Source organism: Chrysochloris asiatica, unplaced genomic scaffold (genome assembly GCF_000296735.1).
Source record: "Chrysochloris asiatica unplaced genomic scaffold, ChrAsi1.0 scaffold00124, whole genome shotgun sequence".
Classification (NCBI taxonomy): Eukaryota; Metazoa; Chordata; class Mammalia; order Afrosoricida; family Chrysochloridae; genus Chrysochloris; species Chrysochloris asiatica.
In genome coordinates, this window is record NW_006408642.1 from 3120175 (window position 1) to 3140091 (window position 19917).

The following is a 19917-nucleotide window of genomic DNA, read 5'->3' on the forward strand; positions in this document are numbered from 1 at the left end:
TCATGATCTACACAATCGAAAGCCTTTGCATAGTCAATAAAGCACAGGTAAACATCTTTCTGATATTCTCTGCTTTCAGCCAAGATCCATCGGACCTCAGCAATGATATCCCTCATTCCACAGCCTCTTCTGAATCCAGCTTGAACCTCTGGAAGTTCTCTGTCTATGTATGCTTGCAGCTGTTTCTGTATTACCTTTAGTAAAACTTTACTCACATGGGATATCAAAGAGATTATCCAATGATTTCTGCATTCCATTGGGTCAGCTATCTTTGGAACGGGCACAAGTACTTTGCCCATAGAATCCTTCAATATTGCAATCCAAGGCTTGAATTGTTTTCTTCATTCTTTCAGCTTGAGAAATGCTGAGCATGTTCTTCCTTTTTGTTTTCTGACTGCAGGTCTTTGCACATTTCATTATACTTGACTTTGTCTTCTCAAGCTACCCTTTGAACTTTCCTGTTTAGCTCTTTTATTTCCTCATTTCTACCACTCCCTTTAACTTCTCTACACTGGAGAACAAGTTTCAGAGTCTCTTCTGACACACATTTGATCATTTCTTTCTTTTCTGTATTTTTAATGACCTTTTGCTTTCTTCCTATATGATGTTCTTGATGTCATCCCTCAGCTCTTCTGGTCTTCAATCACTAGTGTCTAATGCAGCAAATCTGGTTTTGTGATGATCTCTAAATTCAGGTGTGATATGTTCAAGGTCATATTTTGGCTCTCGTGGACTTGTTTTAATTTTCCTCAGCTTCAGCCTGAACTTGCATATGAGCAATTAATGGTCTGTTCCACAGTCTCCCCTTGGCCTTTTGTGTGTGTGTGTGTCTGATGATATTGAGCTCTCTTCCCACAAATGTAGTCAATTTGATTTATGTATATTCCATCTGGTGAGGTACATATGTATAGTTGCCTTTTCTGTTGTTTAAAAATGGTATTTGCAGTGAGCAAGTTATTGGTCTTGCAAAATTCTATAATGACCATGTTAACTATCACATAATTCACAATAAAACATTTTAAAAAAACAAACAAACAAAATTCTATCATGAGATCTCTAGCATCATTTCTATTACCAAGGCCATATTTTCCACTATAAATCCTTCTGCTTTGTTTCCAGCCTTTGCATTCCAATCAGCAGTAATTGTCAATACATCTTGATTGCATGTTTATTCAATGTCAGACTGAAAATATTGGTAGAATTCTTCTATTTCATCATCACTCGCTTTAGTAGTTGGTAGGTAAATTTGAATAATAGTTGTATTAACTGATCTTCCTTGTAGGCGTATGGATATTATCCTATTACAGACAGCATTATACTTCAAGAGAGATTGTGAAATGCTCCTCTTAAATTGGTCATTCCCAGCATAATAAACTATATAATTTTCTAATTCAAAATGGCCAAAAGCAGTCCATTTCAGATCACTGATTCCTAGAACATTGATCTGTATGCGTTCCATTTCATTTTTGACATCTTCCAATTTTCCTAGGTTCACACTTTTTACATTCCATGTTCTGATTATTATTGGATATTTGCAGCTATTTCTCCACATTTTGAGGTGTGCCCCATCAGCAAATGAAGGTCCTGAAAGCTTTACTCCATTCATGTCGTCATGGTCAACTCTACTTTGAGAGGCAGCTCTTCCTCATATTATTTGTGCTTTTCATCCTGAGGGGCTCATCATCCAGCACTATATCTGATAATGTTCCACTGCTGTTCCTAAGGTTTTCCGTGACTAAACACGCAGAAGCAATCTGCTTTTCCTTCTTGATCTGAAAGCTCAACTGAAACCTGTCCACCATGTGTGACCCCACTGGCATTTACAACACTAGTGGCATAGCTTCCAGCATCACAGCCACACACAAGCCACCACAGTACATGACCTTCTTTACAAAAGACACTTCATTCTCTCCTATAGTGATAACTCAGTATGTCTGCCAATGTACCCTTTTTTGTAAAGCATAAAATTGCTGATATGGGACACTTAAAGTACTATTTGGCTCCCAAGATTGAGGATGAAGAAGAATCTTAAACACATTTAATCTGAGAAAAGAAAACAAAGGTCTTTGAAAACTACTTCTGAGATGCCAGCATGTACTTAAGTCTATTACCAAACTTGTGTCTCTCGTACCTCTGAGTACATACATAGATAATATTTTCTGTAAATAATCTATTTTTCTCTACAGTTTAAAAAATAAAGTCCAAAACCACATCTGCTTGTTAACCTAGAAATAAATATTTCTGCCTTATTTTGAAATCTTCTTTATGCTTTTTAAACAAAAAGATCTGAATTCTAAATACTGTTTTGACAATGTGTTTTAAAATTTTTATGTTTCAACTTTATTGTGAATTGAGTGAAGGTCTACAGAGCAGATCATCAGCTTTACATTCAATAAATCATATATTTTGCTTCATTACATGACTGCAGTCCCCTCCATGTACCAACAGTTAACAGCATTTACCTCTAGTCACTATATTGCATTCCTCCCTGTGTCTCCCGCTACCTCACCTTTCCTCTGCTACCCTCCCTCTTGTATATTGCCTGCCCTGTCACCCATGTTAACATGTGTCTACCCTCTAGCCCATGAATCATTTTTCCTACCTACATCCCCTAACCATCACAGATTAAGTCTTTACAACATTGATCTCATACAATATTTGTCCTTTTATGATTGACTCACTTCACTGCATAATGTTCTCCAGGTTCAACCATGCTGTGAGGTGTGTTACAAGTTCATCATTATAAAAATGTGTTTTCAATTTAAATCATTATCTGAATTTCAAATGTTTTTTTAAAAAGCAACCCTATGGAAGACAGTTCTGTTCTGACACATTTGTAGTCGCCATGAATCGGGCTCAACTTGACTCAATGACAACTGGTATTTTTATCCCTGCACCTAATCCCCACACCCCTGGCCCTTGGTAGGAAAGCATTCTTGCAAAACATTTTATTTTGTGTCCATATTATTTATTGTATAGATGTTACTTCTCACTCAGCTATGTTTTTATTTGTTTGTTTTTATTATGAACTGAGTGATAGTTTACATGGGGGAACATCAGGTTTTTGTTTTGTTTTTTAATGTTTTATTGTGAATTATGTCATAGTTTACATGGAGAACATTAGCTTTACATTCATCGTATTGTATATCATTTCATTGCCATGGTTACAGTCCCCTCCATACATCATCAACCAACCAAAGGGTATATACCACAAGCTCACCACCCCACCCTCCCGCCCCCGGTAGTCAGCACACAGCCCCTCTCCCTCTCTGTGTCTAAAGTCCCCAGCTGCTCCATCCCTCCACGTCATCGTCTCTGCCTCCAGCTCAGGCATCACTGCTTCTCTGCGTAGGGTCCCACTCTCCGCTCTTCTGCTTCGATGGTCCCAGGGACCTCCGCTCCTAGACTGAAAAGTTAATCACTCCCCTTCTTGCTACAAAACGTCCAACTCCAAATTTCCAACCCTCACAATCAGTCCTGATAACAGTTATTCACTATTGTATCACAAGAGACCAATCCGCATTTCATTTCATCAGCCCCGCCTACACAGATTGGATACTACTCAGTGGAGATTTTACCTTCCTTCACGTCCTCTAAATCTAGGTTCCCTCTTGAAAGCTTGTAAGCCAGTCGCTTCTTGCCTTTGTAGACCCCCCATTTTGGGTAGCCAATGTCCAAGCTGCCCATCCCTGTCTACTCTGTGTATGGAGGGGGTGGGAATGATCCTTGCTGTAAAGATTTGTTCCCTCTTTTGAGCTACTGCATCCATAGGTGTAGGTCAAGTTCATCAAATTGTATCAGATTACTCTTTTTCCCTCTTTCTTCTTCTAGTTGAGCTCTGATCATCCAGTCATTGAAGCCAGGTCAAGTGGGTATTATCAGCATGTATTGGTGTTCTTGTGCATATGCCCTCTCTTCTTATCAGCTGGACACTTCACTCTCCACTCTAGTCCCCTGTGGCTATGTCACTGACTCTGGGCCCAAGAGTCCCCAGATCTTGCCACACTGTTGGCCAACCAGGTCTTCACCCAGGTTCACAGGAGTCTATTGAACATAATTCTGGGATTCACATTTAGGTCCTTAATCCATGTTGAGTTGGTTTTTGTATAAGGTGTGAGGTGCAGGTCTTCTTTCAATCTTTTGCATATCGTTTTCCAGTTGGAACATCAGTTTTATACTCATCGTTTCATTGCAATGATTACAATCGCCTTTGTGCATCATCATTCAACAGTACTTGCTTCCATTCCCTCTGTTTTTGTTGTTGAGGGGGGGAGAGGATGTACACAAAAACATTCAGGAACATATAATTTAAACAACAAAAGGGCACATTCTATAAGCCTGCCTCCTGGCTGCCAGCACTCAGTCTTTCTCTTTCCATGAGTCTAGAGTCCTCAGCTGCTCTCTACTCCATGTTCTCATCTGTTTCCATCTCTGGTGTCACTGCTTCTCTGGATAGGGTCCCACATTCTGCTCATGCTTTTCTCCCCTGATGGTGCTAGGGTCCTCTGTTCCTGGACTGTAAGATTAATTACTCCCCCCTTTATATTACAAAACTTCTACCTTTACAGTTGTGACAATCACAGTTAGTCATGGTAACAATTACTATTGAATCAAAAGAATCTTATCCCCATCTCTTTTCACCAGACCCACCTAAACAAGATGAAAACTATTCAGTGGGGACTCTACCTTTCCCTGCATGCTCTTAAACTCCTTAAAAACTTGTAAGCCAGTCACTTCATGCCTTTATCACCCCTCATTTTAGGTAGCCAGTGTCTAAGTTGCCCGTCCCTATCAACCCTGTATACAGAGGGGATAAGATTGATACTTGATGTGAAGAGTCCTCAGCTCTGCTTTTAAGATGCATTGATGCTCCAAATCTGGGACTTTTGCCTGCTGAATGATGCTCCCTGGTGAGCCTGCCCACTTTATCTGTCCCCAGCGGACACACAAGCTGCCTTCAGCTCTCCACCAGAACAAAAATGTTTCAGGGAACATCTGTCTTCAGACATGTCCCTTTGGAAATCTGTGTATGAATTTCTGAGACAGTTGCCCAAGAGCAAAATGCATAATATTCTCCAGATTCTCATAAGGTGTGTGCACTCATGTATGTATTGTGAGCATTTTTCTCCAGACTGACTGTTCCTACCAACACTCTCCCAGCATTGAACACCATCTTGCATCCCCCATGCGCCTTCTGATATTTGGTGTCATTAGCTTACTAAGTGACACCTGACTTCTGTTTTAGCATGTGTTTCTCATTATTTCTAATGACTTTAAGTCTCTTCATATGTTTATTAGCTTTTTGCGTTTTCTATTCAGTAAATGTCTGCTTGTTTCTCTACTGGGGTTGCTGTCTTTCTTGGCGATTTTCAGGAATTGTTTATATATTAGTCCCTTACTGGTTTCAGATGCTGCAAAATTACTTTTGTCCATTAAATCCTTGTGCATATAGTAATGACATGAATCTATCGTTTTGCCTTTAGGCTTGTGTTTGTTGCTATTTTTCATTTAACAAGCATTTTCTACCTATTTCATCTGAACAGTTTGTTTGTTTGGCTCCCTCATTTGATCCAGTAAAGTCTTGGGGCCAACTCGGCCGAACCAAGCAGCATCTCACAGGTAGATGCACTCAGGTGGCCCCTTCCTCTGTGAGCCTGTCCCTGCCATGGGCACTGCCCAAGGATGCATCACAACTGTCTGCTAACACTCTGCTACCTGGTCCTTTTCATCAAGGGTCCCGGTTCCAATTGCCATTGAGTCGGTTCCAACTCACAGCAAGCCCGTTACAGAGCAGACCTGTGTCCCAGAGGGTTTACACAGCTGTGAATTTTCAGAAGTAAATAACTAGACTTTTCTCTCAAGGAGTCTCTCATTACGTTTCAACTGCCAACCATTCAGACAGTTGTTGTTAGGTGCCATTGAGTTGGTTCCAACTCATAGATACCCTATGTACAACAGATCAAAAAAAGGCCCGGCTCTGTGCCATCCTCAGTTAGTACTTGAGCACGGAACCATTTGCATCACCCAGGGAATGTTTTCAAGGGGAAAGAGCTCAGAAAATAGAAAGGAACTCATCAGCCTGAAGCTCTTGTCAGCCCTCCTAGTCCTCATGAGCCAACGACTCCTTCACTCTTGGCAGGTACTGCCCAATGGTGAACAGTTCCTTGTACCTAGGTCAGGTGACAGAACTCTGGACTACAGTCGCTGGCTCTTGGCACCAGCCTCAGTTTCCCCATCTGAGCAATGAAGAGGCTGAACCAGATGGTGTTGAAGCCTCTGTCAACTTCCATATCCCACCAGAAGCCAATAAGTCGGATGTTTATTTTGGAAGTCTCTCTCTTCCTCTCAAAGATTTCTGACTCAGGACAGATGGTGTAGAGAAGCTTGGAGTGTGGATTCCCCAGTGAGTGAGAGATGGCCCGGAGAGGCTGCTGTGTGTTTCCTTTCTGGGATTATTATCAGCTGCTACAGAAATGGCCTTTGCAAAGGGCTGCCGGCCTGTGGGCTGGGAACCTGATGATGTGGTTGGTGGCTGCGCCCCCTGGTGGCCATCCCGTGCCGTGTTGTTATGTGCCGTGGAGTTGGTTCCAACTCAAAGTGACCCTATACAGGGTTTCCAAGGCTGTAAATCTTTACGGGAGGAGAAAAGCCTCATCTTTCTCCCACAGAACAGCTGGTAGTTTTGAACTGCTGACCGTGAGGTTAGCAGCCGGATTCGTAACCACTACACTACCAGAGCACCTTAGTACTCAGAGCCAAAAAGATGGCTGCCCAGGGGTACACAGTGCGTCTGCAGCACAGCCTGGCGAGAAGGCAAGCCTCCCAGCCCCCAGGACAGGGCTGACTGCCATTTTTACTCTTCCAAGGTCTTTATGAGACCCGTGATTGCATTCCAGAATCTAGAGGTTGTTGCTAGAGCACACTTGTACTTTATCTAGACTTCAGTGGACAAGAGGACTTGGATTTCACTGCTCTCAGCACCTCCGCTTCCACCTCCGCCTCTCAGCAGGTCCACCTCACACTGTTCAGGAAAGGGGCTTGTAACTCCGAATTTTCCACACAAGCACAAACACGCACGTTAATAAACACCTGTTTTTTATTTCCCAACTTCTTAAGCCGCCTCATTTAATTTATATATACATAGTATATAAATGGCTACGTAACATTCTTTACATACATTAACACACGTTTCAGTTTTACCACTGTGTGAAAGTTTATTAAAATGTACCCATCATTTCCTCAAAATAGATCTTTGTTATTATGTGAAAAAAGTAAGAATGAATATGCGGAATGGTTTTACACTTGCTAAATTAGTCTCGATCTTTTTTGCTCTTAGTAGAAAAGTCCACTAAACGAAATAGAATGTTGGTGATCAAGCCATCTGAATAATTTATTGAATACTATTTCTAAAGTAACCCCCAAATCACATAAATCTATGGGTTAGAGAAGGCCATGTGTACCAAGCACAGGCCGGGGGAACAAGATGGATTTGATCATTCTGCCGTAAGTATCAGGTGTTTGTGGACAACAACTCCACCATGGACACACACACAGCACGTGTTCCCATATCTGCCCCAGTCCCAGGTTTTACTGACAAGCCTTTTCCCACAGGTGTCCTGTCAGTGAAGTTTCCCCAGAAACAACCAGATAGGAGAGCAGAGCTCTTCTCATTTTTATCCAGGAAGGACCCTGAGGTTTGGCCCTATCAGCAGAACCCACCTTCCTGGAGTCTGTGCCTGGGAGGCAGATTCAGGGAGAGGGAGGGAGGCCTCGACCTTTCTGGAGTGTACGTATGAGGCCATTTACCCTGTGGTGCTGTAGGATAAGCACTGGACTGCTAACTTCAGAGTCAGCAGTTCAAACCCACCAGTTGCTCCTCGGAAACTCTATACAGAGTTGGAATCAACTTGACAGCTCACAACGTAACACTCTGCTTCCCTAAAGATTACCAAAACTCCACAGAGCAACTCTACTGTGTTACCTGGGGGCAACGAAGAGTCGGAATCAACTCGACAACACCCACTGCAATGTCGACTCATAGTGAAGTTCCCCATGGAGTTCCCAAGGCTGTAATCTTTATGGAAGTGGGCAGTCATGTTCAACAGACAGATTAGAAGCTCCCAGGGCTCCTTTTCAACAACAGCAGCAGCATAAAATGCCTGTTTTAAAAAGACCAGAGACAGGCCATGCAGCCTGAAGCATCAGAAGAACCTCCTATGTATCAAATGAACACAAAGCCTTTCTCCTCCTGCACAAAATGGACTCAAGCCAGCCTGTCAGGAACAGACTACATTTTATGACCATTTCCCAGATGGGGGCAGTGATTCTGACAACTGTCATCCAGAACTGAATGAAAGAGTCAAGCAAAGCCTATCTCCAGGCCTTCGGACCGGGTGACACATACACACCTTCTTGCCTCATTGATTAAGAGCACACCTACTCTTTCTCCTTCTGCCATTATCATCACAGAGAAGACACAGTAGTCCCTCCCTGTAGCCATGCAGGACTCAGTGTAGGGACACATGGAATGTGAAAAATGTCACAGCATGGCTTTGGTGGGCACAGCTGGTGGCCAGTAACACTCACACTCCTGCCTAACCCCACCTGCGCTGCCATGTGCAAACAGGCCGGTTCTCTGAAGTCTTACAATAAGCGGGCGATTCCTAGAAAGAACAGCAAACAGCCCAGGCTAAAAGCTCAACGTGCAGCCTCAGAGGCCAAGGGGAGTTCTGCCCCAACCTGACCTCTATTTCCTGGGCCCCATAAGCTGACCCTGCGGCTAGCTGTCATCTCTGCTGCTGAACAGTGCTGACCACCAAAGTGCTGACCACCAGAGTGCTACTCCGTCCAGACCCAAATGATACGTATGTACTGGAGGCTCCCCGACCTGATCAAGTGGAACTATAAGGTAGGTGGCTTTACAGTCTCCATGCACAAAGCTGCAACATGTGGAACAGAGGAGCTCAGGTGAAGCTAAGAGATGATGAGCTGCTTTCAGCTGAGCACTCTGCCAGAAACCCTTTGCCTATCAAAGAGCTTTAAAACTCACGATGCATGTGAGCAGAGTTCACAGCTAGCAGCAGTGTATGACTGAGAAAACCAGCAGCCTGTGGTCACAGTCCTTCCTCTGCAATGGTAAGACTCTAGCAATGAGTGGGACTATGACGTCAAACATGCCCCCGTGGTCTCTACCCAGGAGATGGACATCCAAGTTCCACATGTCCCCTTCATAAGGATACCTGGGGAAGGGGAATCCTTTGAGCTTTGGCCCTAGTTGGGAAAGCCTACCCAAGGGCACTAAGAGGGCATATAAAACTCAACAGCTCGGATGCTCAATGATCTTGCAGCATCTGGTACCAGAAGGCACTTAGAAGGTTCTGTTTTCCATGAGTCCATCTATTTCCAGATCTAGTTTTATGAGGTCAGTTGGGAAGGTAGCACTTAACAACTGGAAAAGCAAAGAAACTAGAACATCGGGGAGTACATGGTGGTGTAAGAGTCACTCCTGGGACTTGGAGCCAATTTTCCGATGTCAAGGATAAAAAAAGACCAACTCAACCCTCAGCCTGGGTTTTTGCTTAAACTAAATCTTCAAAACTTCTTCCTTACCATTGAGTCTCTTCTGTTTCGCTGGAGTTAGGTTAAACAATGTGCTGTAGCCATCGTTTTGTACTATGATGTTTTTCTAGTGCATATTTCCCCTTTGTACAAGAGGGAATCTCACACCCCAACACATGTTAGCTGATTAAGATCACATGCAACCAAGTGGGAGTAACGCCTCCTCAGAGAGCATTCAGCAGGAGAGACTTGGTGTCAAGTCCCGTTCTTTACTGCTTGCTGAATGTGGACTGAGGGTCCAGCTCCTGATCATCAGGACTATAAGGCCACCCACAAAAACTAACATCACATGGGCTTGAAAAGAAAACCATTCATCTTTGAGCTGTTCTGATAAAGCTTTTTTTTTTTTTGGGGGGGGAGTGTGCTTACAACTTAAAAGCACACAAACTTTGTGTGTGCTTTTCATCCTAATAAACCACCTCTTTTAAGTTATCTCCCAAAGAGACTTTAAATTCACCTGCTGCAGACCATATGCAGATATGAAATCAATGGAGGGACAGCTCTGAATTTTACATCTAAGGATGTAGCCAATATAATTTTCATAGCCAGATACTTCATGTGTGATTAAAAATAGAAAATCTTATTATAAGAAAATAAGGTTACTATGGCAACATCTTCCCAATACAGTTCCCAGACATTTATTCTTGTTTTTCTTAAAGTAATACCAAAGTACCTCCATAACAAGACACCACCAGTGTACAACTAAATTGCCTAAAAGTGCATTTCTGCTTTTCCCACCTAATCAATAACTCTTGCAATAATTTTCAATTTTTACAAGCTGTAAAAATGGAATTTATTATTTATCAAGACCACATAATCCACAGAAAACCATTCCGGGCAATAGTGGTTAAGCTATTGAAACTCTAGACTTTCATTAAGAACAAGTCAAAAGGCAAAAAAAACTTCTGAAATGGCCTTCTTAGTACTGGACAACCCAAGGTGAAATTTCTGGAGAGCTAAGGGATATTATTCAGACTTACGCTTTGTAAGGCTATGATCAATCCATTAAAAAAAAAAAAAAAGCAGTAGCCTTTTGGATTACGAGGTTAATGATATTGTTTATGTAGGTGTTAAGTGCTACCCTGTCAGTTCTGACTTATAGCGACCCTATATAGGGTTTCCAAAGAGCAACTGGCTCTGGTAGCGTAGTGGTTACGAATTGGGCTGCGAACCTTAAGGTCAGCGGTTCGAAACTACCAGCCGCTCCGCGGGAGAAAGATGAGGCTTTCTACTCCCGTAAAGATTTACACCCTCGGAAACCCTGTACAGGGTCGCTATGGGTCGGAACCGACTCGACGGCACTTAACAACAACAACAAAGAGCAACTGGCGATCTTATGATCAGCAGTCCTGTAGTTATCCTACAGCGCCACACCAGGATTCCAATGAAAGTGCTACAAAGCTTAAAAAAAAAACAGCTTGTTAACGCCAACTCAATGCTTGCTCATAAAAATTTAAAAAAAAATGAAGCCCTTGATTTACTGAAGATTTTTGGGAAAGACTGGCTATAGAGGAATAATTTATATGAGACGCCCTCTGTGTATAGGGACTGGGATCAAGTATTCTCATCATTAAAATGATGCTATTGGAATTGGCTGCCATCAGCAGCCTCCCCCAACAGTACTTAGAACATGCCACTTAGTCTGTGCCATCCATCTACTCCAGCGTGTGGACAATTGCAAGGAATCCTGAAAAACTCATTTCTGTTCATGCTTATAGTATGACCTAATAGCGCTGGCTACTCAATTATCAGATTTCACACATAACCTACAAATCAATACCAAACATTTCTGTAACCTCTATCTTTAACGTACATTCCTGCCACCACAGAAAGCTGTAGATAAATTAAGGAAACTCAGCTTTCTTCATTAACCATTTTCTCAGCTTACATTTGTTCTCAGCCTAAATGAAGATAAATTCCATTTATATCCAAAATATATTTAAATATTCCAAAGGTATCATATCGGACCTAAGTTATCAAAAATGTAAACAAAATTTACCTACCTTATATTTACAGACCACATTTTGAAGTTTTTAGGTCACCCTGTACTAACCTTTTTAAGAAAACTAACAAAACCACAGTTAGACTAAACAGCTGATTTGGATTTTAAAGCGTTTCCTTGGGGGCTGAGGGAGTGGGGAGACAAGTGCCAATTACCAGAATGAGTGTAACTGAATCTAGTGGTTTATTGCATCATTCAATCAGAAGTCCACTCTAATCTTGCAGCGATGCTCTTCCTGAAGGGCTGCACATCCCACTGCCCTGAGGCATGTGCTGCAGGTACACTCAGCGCAAAACCAAGGAACACTCTGTGCTTTCAACAGCACCCAGGAAAAAGCCCAAATCCTCGACTTGTTGGTCTAGTTTGGATGATAGGAACTTCAAGGGTGGAAACTGGAGAAGTCGAGTCGCAGAAAGGGAAGCAGATGGATCTTCAAAAGAAAATCCACAGATCCATTCGGCCCACAGGGGCGGTGGCTTCATACTCCACAGTCAGACTGCTTCTCCTGAAGCTGCCTGGTCAGTATCTGATGGGAAGACAGAAAAGCCACTCCGATGTGGAAAAGGATTTGCCAGAGGTTCCTCAGCCCGTGCAGGTACATGTTGCCCAGGCAAATACACAGCAGCATCAGCACCACCTTCACAGTCCGGGCTGGACTATAGAACAGGTACAAGTAACACTGGAAAGACACCACAACAGATCCGATCAGAAGCAGGTGTCAGATGCAAGACTTACCTCACCACCACCACCCACAGTCATTCTCCTATTAAATGCAGTTCCACTGAGGTGATGCTTGGACCCACTGGAGAGGTTGCTGCTAGCCAGTGGACAAGCCACACCCGGGGAACTGGAAGACAGAAGTGATATGGGCGCCACAGGAGGAAGGAGTGCACGGCACTCTTGAAAGAAACTGAACGAATACAGGCAGAAATGCACAGACCGTGGGGCTGTGGAGAAAAGAAGTGGAGGTGAGGGGTAGACAGCCAGGCCAGAATACCTGAGAACATGGACTGGCTTCCAAATGAAGGTTTCCCTTAGGGAGCCGTAGAGCTGGGGAAACTCTAGCCATGACAGGCAGGGAAAGCTGCTGGAAGGCAGCTGAGGGGAACCGTGCGTTTGCTATTTTGGTTTCATCTGAGGCACGACTACAGAGTATCACTGCTCCCTAGATGCCCTCCCATCTGCGCTTCAAAGGCATTTCTGAGTCAGGGAAAGGGAATACAGCAGGGAGAGTGATTGGTATGTATTCTGTCACACCTGATGGTGCAACATTTAAGTGCTCGACTGTAAAACAAAGGCTGGTGGTTCAAACCTACACAGCAGCTCTATGGATGAAAGTCCTGGATAGGGCTTTCTATAAAGATTATTGTTGGGAAGTGCCGTCGAGTCGGTTCTGACACATAGCGATCCTGTACAGAGTTCCCGAGGAGCAGCTGGTGAGCTTGAACCACCAACCTTGCAGTCTGACGCATTAGTCCACAACGCCATACCAGGACTCCAGATAGGTATACTGTTGTTGGACTACAGCAGTTCTATGGTGGTTATGGGCCGTGGAGTCAGTTCCAATTCATAGCGACCCTGTACAGGGTTTTCCAAGGCTGTAAATCTTTACGGGAACAGAAAGCCTCATCTTTCTTCCACGGAACAGCTGGTAGTTTCGAACTGCTGACCTTGCGGTTTACAGCCCGATTCATAACCACTACCTATGGGGCAGTTCTACTTTGTCATATGGGGACACTATGAGTTGGAATAGATAACTCAATGGCACAGGACAATCAACAAACTGGTCTAGGACATAGAGGTGACCCAAAGGATTCATGGATTCTGTGTTTACAAATTTTTCTACTCACTAAAATTTATTTGTAACCCTCAGAATATTTGTGTCACTTTTGGGGTCATTTTTGGACATACACAGAGTGGCAATAAATTAAAGTCACCCAGTACTCCCAGCAGATTCCCAGCAAATTCCAGCAGAATTTGAACAAGGAGTCACTCTCACTTCTTGTTTTAGCTCTCATAAACAGATGGCCTTTTTGCACTCTATTTAGTGCATCACATTTTTGTTGGTAATTTCACTGTTTAAAACAGACCCTGAAATGCTGTCTAATGTTCCTAAGGATAGGAAGGCTGAGAAGTGACTTATGGAGAAAGTACAGGAGCTATAGAAACTTTATTCTGGCATGAGTTCAATGCTATGAATCAACAATAGATAAAACATTTAAAACCCACCAAACCTGTTGCAACTGAATCAATGTATTACAAACTAGAATTGCTCCACTGGACTTTCTTGGCTGTAATCTTAAGGGTGAAGGACTAGTCCCTGGAGAAGGATATCATGCTTAGTAAAGAAGGTCAGCAGAAAAGAAGACCCTGTGATGGATTGGTACGGTGGCTGTAATGATGGCCCCAAATACCATGATCGTGAGGATGGCTGAGATGGGAAAGTGTTTTGTTCTGTTGTACATACAGTTGTTATGAGTCAAAATATCAACAACAAAAATAATATCTAAGGAATATTGCCAAGCCTGTCTATCTTAGTGCTGCTAGGTGGGTTTGAACCACCAACCTTTAGGTTTTACACACAAGTGTAAACTGTAGGGGGACCTCACTGGACTGCAGGTCACAAGGTCAGCAGTTCAAACCCACCAGCTGCTCCTTGGAAATCTATCCAGGGTTGCTATAAGTCGGAACTAACTAGGCAGCCCTTAATAACAACATTTAAACAGAGTCACACATAAAACAAGATGATGCATTGACCAGTTGATGAAAACGTGACAAGAGACTCACAGGAACCTAGCCCTGTGTTTTTCCCAGGAACAATGGTTCAGCATTTGTCTGCAGCAACTTTATAGAAAGTAACTACTGCAACAACAACAACAAAAAAACAAAAAACAAGAATCAACTGTATATGCAAAACAATGGGAGTGTCCTGAGAACAGGAATGAAAAACAAACAAAGGAATACCAAGTATGCAGAGAAATTATTAACATCCTAGCCCATGTAGAGGATGTGGGAAGAGAACTACAATCAGTTTCAATTAGAATTCATTCTGCCTATTGTCATTAAGTGCCATCGAGTCAGATGCAACTCACAACCACCAAGTAGAGGGTTTCCAAGGAGCTACTGGTGAGTTTGAACCGCTGACTTGTGGTTCAAACCAACGTTGCAGTCCTGCGCTTATCCTACAGCACCACAAAAGAAGTCTCATTCTGCCTTTAAGGGAATCAAAAGATCCTTTCTCTCCCACCTCTTAAGTATACAGTGTATTTGAAAATGACTAAATGATAATCAAAGCTGTTGAGTTAATAGCTAATTTTTTGTATCATTTCCCAAGATTTGAGTCAGATGGCATTACTATTAAAACCAGCAACTTTTCCATGCAACCTATAATGTTCCATATGATGTCACCTCTTTGGACAAGGACTTTCTTTACTTCGGTTCCCCCACAATGGGCATGAGGCAAGACCCTGCTTCACAACTGGTCAGGCCTAATCCAATCCCCGCTGCAATCTCAACCCACCTTTCTTAGAAGAACCTCAAAACCAAACCCACTGCTGTCCAGGCAACTGTGACTCACAGCAACCCTAGAGGACCGGGCAGAACTGCTCCATCGCGTTTCTGACGCTACAGATCTTCACAGGAGCAGACAGCCTCATCATTCTCCCATAAAGTGGTTGGAGAGTTTGAAGTGGTGACCTTGTGGTTAGCAGTCCAATGCCTAACCCACAGCACCACCAAGCGCATTCCTTTCTTATGAGTCAAATCCAAATTCTTGGTTTCTGTTCTACTATTGCCAACAGTCTTGTGGTACTAGGTCACTGGTTTTCATTTTCTGAGCTCAAAAACTCCTCATTGGTCAAATGAGAGGACTGGGCAGGGTTCTTCCGCTAAGGGCTTGATATCATTCATGATGGAACCAAGAATTTGGTGGAAAAACAATAGATCCAGAAGGTTGCTCATACTTCCAACAGCAAAAAAGAGGCAACTCCGCTACAAGATGGCTCATTAATGGATCATTTACAGTGGCTCTAAGATGGACTCAAATACCATGATCGTGAGGATGGCAGAGATGGGGAACTGTTTTGTTCTGTTGTGCATACGGTTGTTATGAGTCAGAATAGCAACAACAAAAATCACCAGAAGATCAATGTTTCACCCACCTGGAAAATGCAGGCTACAAAAGGAATAAGAAAAGCGAGAATGTTTCCAATTTCTTCCTGGGCAATCTAAAATAGGTGTGGAGAACACAGGAAAGGGATTTTAGAAGAATGGAAACACATGAAGTACTTTATCCCTTACTAAGTCTGACATGGTTGAAAGTACACAGTCCCTGGCTGGATGTGTCCCTTTTTTGCGCCACATCAGTGGCTGACGTGCAACCTTCTTCAACGGCCTGGACACAACACTCTTTGTCTCCGTGCATCTGTGCTCAGCCCTCACTCCCCCCACCTCTCAGAATCCTGCTCACCTTTCAATACCATGCCTCCCTGAACCCCGGCCCACCTCCAGAAACTGTCCCCTCCTTAGCATCTGCTTTTCTCCACACAGCTAGCTTCCTCCTAGGCAGGAAGCATGTCTTAGCTATTTGTTGGCCAAACACCCATTCTAGTGGGTACATATGGACACTTGGTAGGTCATTAGTTAAAGAGCAAAGAAGTGGTTGAAAAGAATAAAAGTGAGAACCATACTACACACTGGCCAGAGACAGGATGTGGCAGCAGGTTTAGAACACAGTCCAGCGGCCATTCTCCATACAGGTCAAAGGTCAGTCTATAGCAGCCGTGTGTGTGGGAACATTACGACTCACTTTACAAGTAGCATATATCTGCTTATGCTTACAATGGTTCTGTGCTTTTTTTTTAAGAATTTGAAACACTTCACAATTTTAATCAACTATTTAAAAAAAAAAATTTAAATGAAAAGTTGCTTTGAGATGAGCAGGCTGGGAAATAAACTTCTCATAGTGATACACTTCTTTGACAAAGACACAGTGAAAAAACAAATACATGGAGTCCTGGTGTGGCACTATAGGGTAAGCAATGGACTTATCACCAAAAGGTCAGCAGTTCAAATCTACCAGTTGCTCCTTGGAAACCCTATACATAGCGTCATTATGAGTCAGAACAGACTCAATGACACTTAACACAAACACCACCACTATATGTATTAAATGATGTATCTGAGTACAATGGAGTCGGTTCCAACTCATAGTGAGGACCTAGTATAGAGTGTCTGGAGCTGTAAATCTCTGCGGGAGCAGAAAACCTCACCTTTCTACTGTGATGTGTTACATGATATGTACTGTAAATGATACTATATCTATATTATAAAGTCAGATAATGAGGAAGTCTTTTCCCAGAGAATTAAGAACTTAAACCTTAAAGTCTACGAATCAATCTTTTTATTTATTTATTTTAAGTTTTTATTGTGAATTGAGTGATAGTTTACATGGGAGAACATTGGTTTTATACTCATCATTTCATTGCTATGATTACAATCTCCTCCATGCATCATCATTCAACAGTATTTGCTTCCATTCACTCCGATTTTTTTTGGCAGGGGGAGGAGATGTACACAAAAACACTCAGGAATATATAATAATTTAAACAACCAAGGGCACATTCAAGCCTGCCTTCTGGCTGCCAGCACCCAGTCCCTCTCTTTCCGTGAGTCTAGAGCCCTCAGCTGCTCTCTCTCTCCATGTCCTCATCTCTGCTTCCATCTCTGGTGTCACTATTTCTCTGATTACAGTCTCACATTCTGCTCATACTCTTCTCCCTTGATGGTCCTAGGGTTCTCTATTCCTGGTCTGTAAGATTAACTACTCCTCCCACTTTTTGTTACAAAACTTCTACCTTTACAGTTGTGACAGTCGCAATTAGTCATGATAACAATTACTGCGAATGAATCTTTGCTCCGGGTGAGTAACCCAGCCACTGGAGTGAGTACTGGGGGTCCCAATGGCCCTAGAATAGTCTGACATCTTTGCATCACATTGTCTATTTCTTACCAATAACCCAGAAGACCCCTGTTTATAAACGACAATGGACTCCCATATTTGTTCAACTTACTACAACGGTTAAAATGAAAAATAAAAATTTTAATTAATACCATTTTAAATCTCATGAATAAACTATATCCCAACCAGTCTTTTCTGTCATGCATCCTTCCATCTGAACTTCCAAGATGAGGTTACCTGTAAAGAATGTTCTACAAGGTGAATCCCACGAATGAGGTTCAGAGCAGCACACATGATGTTGAGAATCAGGGAAAGGATTCCCAAGGCTGTCACTGGCTCCATTCGGAAATTAGGAGCTTCACAATATAAAAAAGAAAGAAAGTAGCTAGTAAAAATCATTTCCATACAAAAGGAAAAACAAGACCACTCATTAGACTTCCACTAATAATAGGTGCATGGTGTTAAACACAAAATTACAAACATTATTAACTGAGAAAAGAGTAGAAGTTAAGAGGGAAGGGAGAGGGAGTGGGCAAGAAATGAAGGACAAAATACATCTGGGAACCTGAGGATGAATTTCGTCCAGAAATAGGCATCCTAGACAAGCACAGGTTTTTTAAGTGTGTAATTTCCTTTCTGTTTAAAGCAGTGGTTCTTAGCTGAGGCGGTTTGGCATCCCAGGGAACATCTGTCAATGCTGAGGAACAGTTTTGGCTGCCATAGAGGGAAACAAGGGTGCTACTCGTATCTAGAGGATAAAAGCTGGAGATGCAGCTATATACACATCCTAGTGCACAGACAACCACCCAGTGCAAATGGCAATGGGGTTAAAGATGAGAACATCTGGTGGAAAGCTATTTCTTATGCTGTCAGAGAGGATTGTAGCTTTATGTGTACATTGGCTGTCACACTTCAACCCGCAGCTTGTAAAACGCTTCACTCTTTCTGAAAAGGACAACATTCAGTGTCATGAGTACGTCTAGAGAAGTCGCCCAAAACACAATTTTTTAATTTCTGAAATAATTTGGGAGAGGAGGAAAACATTATGAAAGCTACAAGCGGTTTCTAAAAAGACAATGATACGAGATAATCATTTTATCTTTAAAGAGAATTGATGGCATCTATTCAGGGTCACACTGAGGCATTAGCAAAAAAGAAAGCTTCAGGAATTGACAGAACACCAACTGAAAGGTTTCAACAAACTGACGCAGCACTGGAGGTGCCCACTCATCTATACCGAGAAATTTGGAAGACAGTTACCTGACCAACCAACTGGAAAAGATCCATATTTGTGGCCTCTCCAAAGAAAGGTGACCCTATAGAATGTGGTAATTATTAAAACCAAGGCGGAGTCCGAAGACAACATGGGAAAAGGGATATCAATGCTGACATCAGATGGATCTTGACTGAAAGAAGAGAATAGTAGTACAATGTTTATTTGTGTTTTAGTGACTACGCAAAAGCATTTGACTGTGTGGATCATAACAAACTATGCATAATATTATGAAGACTGAGAAATCTGGAACACTTAATTATGCTCATGTGGAACCTGAACACAGACCAAGAGGTAGTCATTTGAACAGAACAAGAGGATACTAAATGGTTCAAAATCAGGAAAGGTGTATGTCAGGCTTGTATTCTTTCACCATACATATTCAGTCTAAGCAGATCACTTGAGAAGCTAGGCCTATATGAAGAAGAGCATGGTATCAGGATTGGAGGAAGGCTCATTAACAACCTGTGATATGCAGACAACAAAACCTTGTTTGCTGAAAGCCAAGAGGACTTGAAGCATTTACTGGTGAAAATCAAAGTCAGCTACGAGTTTGGATTATATCTCAATGTAAAGAAAACAAAAATCGTCACAATGAGACCAATAAAAATGGAGAAAAGACTGAAGTTGTCAAAGACTTCATTTTATTTGAATCCACAATCAACATCCATGCAGCATCAGTGAAGAAACCAAACGACATACTGCTTAGGCAAATCTGCTGTAAAAGACCTCTCTTGAGTGTTAAAGAGCAAATAGGTCACTTTGAGGACTAAGATACATCTGACCCAAGCTATGGTACTTTCAACCTCCTCATATGCATGCAATGAATAAGGAAGACCAGAGAAGAATCGATGCAGTTGAATTACAGTGTTGGTAAAGAATACTGTACATATCATGGGCTGACAGAAGAATGGACAAATCTGTCTTTGAAGCAGTACAGCCAGAATGCTCCTTCAAAGGAGGATGGCAAGACATCATCTCACGTACTTGGACATGGTATGAGGAAGGACCAGTACCTGGAGGAGGACATAATGCTTGGCAAAGCAGAGGGTCAGCATAAAAGAG

General features: G+C 42.4%; 1 protein-coding gene across 1 annotated transcript in view; it reads right to left on the reverse strand.

Annotated features, from left to right (window-relative positions):
• Positions 1–12098: 12098 nt before the first annotated feature.
• SEC22C (SEC22 vesicle trafficking protein homolog C (S. cerevisiae)) overlaps positions 12099–19917 on the reverse strand; it is an 83299-nt gene continuing 75480 nt past the window's right edge. Inside the window, exons 5-7 of the mRNA XM_006868766.1 lie at positions 17817–17935; positions 15781–15846; positions 12099–12299 (exon numbers count right to left, since the gene is read on the reverse strand). Of these exons, the coding sequence (XP_006868828.1) occupies positions 12099–12299; positions 15781–15846; positions 17817–17935 (386 nt within the window). The remainder of the gene's footprint in view (positions 12300–15780; positions 15847–17816; positions 17936–19917) is intronic.